Source organism: Lasiodiplodia theobromae (genome assembly GCF_012971845.1).
Source record: "Lasiodiplodia theobromae strain AM2As chromosome Unknown scaffold_16, whole genome shotgun sequence".
Lineage (NCBI taxonomy): Eukaryota > Fungi > Ascomycota > Dothideomycetes > Botryosphaeriales > Botryosphaeriaceae > Lasiodiplodia > Lasiodiplodia theobromae.
The window spans coordinates 530,424-536,342 of NW_023336366.1; the positions used below are offsets into that span (position 1 = coordinate 530,424).

The 5,919-nt window shown below is 54.0% G+C and overlaps 2 protein-coding genes across 2 annotated transcripts; both read left to right on the forward strand.

Moving 5' to 3' along the window:
* Positions 1–431: 431 nt before the first annotated feature.
* On the forward strand, positions 432–2,429 carry LTHEOB_5816 (Transglutaminase; the record flags this gene model as incomplete). The annotated part of the gene is made up of 1 exon (XM_035515003.1): positions 432–2,429. The coding sequence occupies one exon, from the start codon at positions 432–434 to the stop codon at positions 2,427–2,429; it is 1,998 nt and encodes a 665-aa protein (XP_035373508.1).
* Positions 2,430–3,520: 1,091 nt separating this feature from the next.
* Positions 3,521–4,358, forward strand: LTHEOB_5817 (uncharacterized protein; the record flags this gene model as incomplete). The annotated part of the gene is made up of 3 exons (XM_035515004.1): positions 3,521–3,623; positions 3,751–3,898; positions 4,043–4,358. 3 exons carry the CDS (start codon positions 3,521–3,523, stop codon positions 4,356–4,358), a joined length of 567 nt encoding a protein of 188 aa, XP_035373509.1.
* Positions 4,359–5,919: the final 1,561 nt, after the last annotated feature.

A 5,919-nucleotide genomic window follows, 5' to 3' on the forward strand; every position in this document is an offset into this window, starting at 1 on the left:
GCGACGCCCGGGGGCCATTGGGCACCTGCGCACTTGAAATGGATTGCTGAAGCGCGTCGGCGGGCGGCTCAAGCAGGCGTCGAATGCGACAGATGCAGGCACACAGCACCGCTCGATTGCCTGGCAGCTCATCCTGCGCGCGGTTGCACTACAGTTGCGCCTGTGTTGGCGAACCGTGGTCTGGCTGGCCTCAGCCTCGCGCGCTACCACAGGCGGTCGTAATCCTTCGCGCTGGCACCTGCGGCGCAGCCTTGCCGCCTGGAGTCCGCGGAGCAGCAAATCGTACCACTAACCTTTGCCACCGACCTATACTAGCACCGTCTCCTGCGCCCGCTGTGTTCCTCCTCCAGGCGCGCGTCCCTCGTTCATTCGCAAACGCAGCGCTGCAGCGGAAACGGCCCGCGCCTTCGTAGCGCCCCGCCACCACCACCATGGCCGACGATCCAGCTCCGATCCCCTCGCTCAAGGCCCGCATTGCCGCCCTGAATCTCAACGAGACAACTGGAAGACCCCCGCCCGTTTATGGCCAGCCCGTGCCTGCAAAGAAGCGCCCTCCACCCCCACCGCCCGCGAACCCTCCGCCCCGCCTGTCCGCAGACGATCGCAGCCAGTCCGTGGCCCTGCCTACCGAGAGCTATGCGCCGACGAATGCCAGACCCATTGGCAACCTGCCTGCCGAGCCCAGCACTCAGCAGAAGCACGTCTTGCCTCCTCCGTCCCTAGGAACCGCGAGCGAGGCCAGACCGTCGCTGCCACCGCGTCCATCGAGGTCCTCGCAGAACGCGCCGTCTTTGCCTCCCCGCCGCCCGTCTGAGCAGAGCGTACAACGAAAAGAATCGCAAGAGTCTATATCTACCGTCGCCTCATGGCGCTCTGCGGGGTCGGCACTCTCGGGTCGCACAAGCGTGACGTCAGGCACAATACACGGCGAAGCTGCTGTGTCGTCGAACCGCGTCAAGGCGCCGCTGTTCGATCCTTCCAAGCTGCCTCCGCTGCCGCCCAAGAAGACACAGGAGGAGAAGGATGCGGAGCTTGCTAGACACGATCCAGTGCGCGCCAAGTACCTGAACAGGACTTCGAGCTCTCACTCGAATAATGCCAAGGCGCAACCGCCTGCGCTCCCGTCCAGGCCAAGTCTTCCGCCGCGTCCTAGCACAACGCAAAATGGTTCAGCAGTGGAGCGCAAGCCCCGACGATCAGCCCTCGAGTGGGGTATGAACAAGAGTACGGAGCAGGCACCGCCATTACCTACAAGTCGCCCAGGCCAACAGTCTGCTGCCTCGCCGCCGCCTCCAGTCCCGGTTGGCTCTCGTCCTGACCTTGCTGCGCTCCAAGCCAGCAAGCCGAGACCTGGCGCCACGAACTCCTGCCTCAAGTGCCGTGATTTCCGTGCTGTAGATGCGCATGCTGCGCGCTTCCCCCGCGAAGCCATTCCCTCCCACGACATTTCCTGGCTGGCCCACCAGCTCACTGACCCTTTCCCATCTCCCACTGACAAAGCTCGCGCTCTCTTCACATGGCTTCACCACAACATCAACTACAACGCCGCCGCCTTCTTCAACCACAACGTCCAGCCCAGCACCCCCTCCTCGACCATTGCTACCGGTCTTGCCGTCTGCGAGGGCTACGCCGGCCTCTTCGCCGCGCTCGCCGCGGCCGTGGGGCTCGAGGCCGTCGTCGTCGGCGGGCACGGCAAGGGATTCGGCTACTCGCCGCTGGCGCCAGGCGCCCCCGTGCCGCCCTTCTCGTGTGGGCACGCGTGGAACGCGGTGCGCATCGACGGCGGCGAGTGGAAGCTGATCGACTGCTGCTGGGGCGCGGGCCACATCGACGGCGGCACGCAGGCCTACACGCGCAAGTTCTCGCCCGAGTGCTTCTACGCCGACAACGTCGAGTTCGGCCTGCGCCACTTCCCGGAGAACCCGGCGTACTTTTTCCGCAACGACGGCCGCCCGAGCATCCCCTGGGAGGAGTACATCGCCGCGGCCCCCGAAGCCAACGTGTACGGCTTCGCCGTGTCGGCCGGCCTCAGCAAGACGGGCTTCGCGCCCGCGGTGCGCCAGATCCGCATCCACGACCCGGACCCCGCCGCGCCTGCCGTCATCCGGTTCCAGTGGGAGAAGCGCTGCCCGCACTACGATGGCGAGGCGCTGGGAGAGGGTGGGCCGTACATGTTCTTCCTGGCCATCGAGGGCAGGGATGGCAGGAACAAGCAGTTTTTGCCCATGAACACGGACGGCCGGTTCTGGTGGCTGGATGTCGAGAGGGTCGAGTTGGGTGCTCCTGGCCAGACGATAATGGCGTGCGCGGGTGATAAGTGGCACGGTGGTCCGGAGGGGAGTGGCAGGGGCGTGACGAGGCAGATGTGGGAGGCGGATCGGTATGGGTTTAGGAATTATCAGGGGATTGCGGTTTGGGATTTGGTGTAAATAAGGGGTGGATGAGGATTGGATATCAGGATTGGGAATTTTGGTTGGAGATATGAGAAAGAGAAGCGGTGATGTATACCCTGATTTGCTCTAAATGAGCTTTTACGACTTGGTACTTTTAAGTGTTAACGGTTCGAATACAATATCAGCGCAAGTGTCTCGATGTCGGTGTCGGTGTCGGCAGTCTCCCTGAACCATGTGGGAGGCCGAGAGCAGAAGTCATTGCGCCGCTTAGTGCGTGCGATTAACAAAACTCCAGCTAGGTCGATTGAAGTCGGCTTCCCAACAAACTTTCGGGAGCATGAAAGGACGAATCTCGAATGAGAAAGCTTTGGTAAGTGGGAGGTTAGCAATGTTGAACAGAGATCACCACGGAGTATCCCACGCGACCACTTACAAAGGCCGAAAGCTAGCGTAAGTTTGTCTTTCTGTGTATCAGATGGGTATTTCTTCTAGAGGGCCACAGTTGCCCTCTGTTCCAAGACTCGGTTGTTTCTTCGAGCTAACCTTCGGCTCTGATGCCCACCAGTATGACGAGATGGAGCTACTTCCCTTTACAGACTAGTAGGGAGATGTCAAGCATCTGACTGTGCAACACGTACATGCGGCTACTACTAAGGCTGAAATATCGGATACACGAACATGCCCGTACCCTTTCGGAGAGAGGAAACAGCAAAGAAGGCAAGAATGCCAGCTAGTCAGTGATACTGAAGGTATCATGGACCAGTAGCCTACTAATATTGGAACCCGTCCGCGTTTGTCTCCGAAGTATACGCTCGTAGGCCACCTCAACTCCACAGAAAACATGCCAAAAAAAGATATCTCCGTCAAACCAGTTTCAATGCGCAACCAAAACTCGTGAAAGGCAACACACTCTCGGAGTTTACGTCGCGGGAAGTTTACGGCTGCTTGGTCTCCTCAAAATCACCTCACGAGCGGGAAAGAATCACTTGCTGTGCTTGGAAAAAACCATGCAGATGCCCCTATAAAAGGAGAACAAGTATATTCTTTTCTTTGCTTTCACGCTGCTCGCTTCGGCAACGTGTTATTCATCAGTCAACAAATCGAGTGCATTCAAGCTACCACCTAGCATGCATTGGACACTGATCCTCATGATACTCCGTATTGGCTCCGCCACTGCCATGGCTATCGGTAGACAAGATGGAGCTATGGGCAATGATACACTCTCGAAGCGTCAGTGCTGGCCATACAAGCAGACAGAGTTTGTAGACAACTATTCCGCCCCTTCCTGAGAATACAATAAAATATCTCATCACGCTGCAGAAATGTTTACTTTTGCTGACAACAACCAAAACGAAAGTCGGCAACGGCAGCCCTCGCGACGTCGTTTACCACGAGCAGGTGACGGATACCCTTCAATGCGACCCATTCAACGAATGCTCCATAGCCAATGAAGAAGAGCAGACGATCCAAGTCAGCTTTAGCGCGTCGATCATACCCGCGCAGAGGTACGTACCCCGCCGCCTATCAGCGCTCCTTTTTCTTGTTCCTTCCCTATCTCCACTTCCATTTGACCGAGCCCGACCCTTTCCGAAAGCGGAACCAGAACAAAAGGGCGGCATGCTAACAAACCCCCCGATTGCCAAATCCAGGATCGATGCCGGCTTCAGCGTCGCCAAGAGCTGGTCCACCGGCGTTTCACACGAGTGCTCGGGCGGACCAGGTGACACCGTCTGCCTGTGGGCCCGCACACCGTATGTCGAGTATGAAGTGCACAACATCGAATACGATACGTGCAGCGTTTTTGGGACCGACACCGAACGCTATCGCATCAAAAGTCCGAACAAGAACGAGGACGTTCGCCCGTATTGCGTCGTGGGTATTGAGTATTGTAGGAATAAGGGGGACAACTATTGGCAATTTGATGGGCTGGAGGAGTATCCGTATTGGTATCATAAAGGAAGGTGAGCGGGGTTTCGATGGTGCCGAGTGGATGGAACTGGCTGTCGTTTCATCCTTGTTGGTTCTCTGTAGTTGTGTTCACTTGCTTACTCTCCACTTAAAATGTTACTCGAAGCCTGAAATATCTGATGAACATTATATTCTGCTTTAATCAAAGATGTCAGTCTCACTTACCCTGCTCGAGAGCTTTTATGGAGGTTCCAGTTGCTGTTTTCGGCACTTCGCATCCTCTATGCGGAATGTGAACTTTACAACTGCTAAACGAAAGTTATACGAAGCGAACAGTAAATCAGACTCCATTAAGGCCCTTTCACCAACATACTGTGCCCTGAAGGTGTCATTACAGGAGATGCGCGGCTTCAAGGCTGGCTTATTCTCTCTTGGTTATGTATTTGCAGAAATTATAGCCACTTTTCTGTAAGAGATGGGGGATCTTTTAAACCTCTAGGAGCTCACTAAAACAAATTCATTCTGCGCCAACATTCCATCTGTACGATACTTCCTCAAAAAAGAAAGAGGAAAGAAGTCAGATATTCGCTTAAGATGCACTAGGGCTCCGCTACGGCACAAAGAATAGACGAATATCCAGCAGAGCGGCCACCCGCCTCTAAGCTCATTAATAGATTTGGGCTAAATAAAAAGCATCTATGTTGTAATTCTAGACCAGAACTATTCGAAGAAGAATATCGGCGGTCAAATTTATAGAGCTTATATAGCAGTCGTTTAAGAGAATTATAATACTATGTAGAGAACTATAACAAGAACTATTAAATCTTACACACATCCTTTTTATAGAAATATAATGAAATGGTTTAATTCTCAAGCGTTTACTTTATACTACTTGCCAGAATTGGCATTTACTACAAGAGAAAATGTGTATACGATGTCTTATAAGGCTTTATGAGCTGGGAACCAGCCCTCTACAGAGAAAAAGTTTAGGCATTAGAGCCAGTGCAGCAAAGTTCCAGACAGTAGACAGCAGGGAACATTTCTCGACAAGCAACTGATACGAACATAGTTAAACTTAACCTTAATTCACGCCAAAGGCTTAAAAGTGTCACCGCCTCTTCAAGATAACTAGCCTATTGCCTTCCACCAGTCTGGGTGCAGCTGCAAGCTTGTAATGTTGGCACCGAGACTCACAATTCCCCAATTTCTCTCTTAAATGAAGTCTTTGTAATCTCTCTAGGAGAAAATTTCTGAAAATTCTTTAAGATGCGTGGGCGAACACTCCAGCTCATACACTTGAAACTCTTTCCCTTGATTCCTAGCTGCTCACGGGCTCCGAATAACTCTGTCCGATCCGCCTGTTGTCCCCAGTAATCCGCTGCTTTACTCTGCAACCCAGAGCCCCGCTTTTTGCCCGGGGCTTTCTTCAGCGGCACGTTTCCCATTCTTCATAGGAATCCCACCAATCAACGGCATCTGAAATGTCGCCATCTTCTCACCAATACTGTCAAGCCTACATTACTTAGTACACCCTATTCGAAGCAGCACTTCATTCTTTCGATAGAATGAGACAAGATGAAAAGTGCATAAACCAGGAAAAGACCAGAAACTTACCATA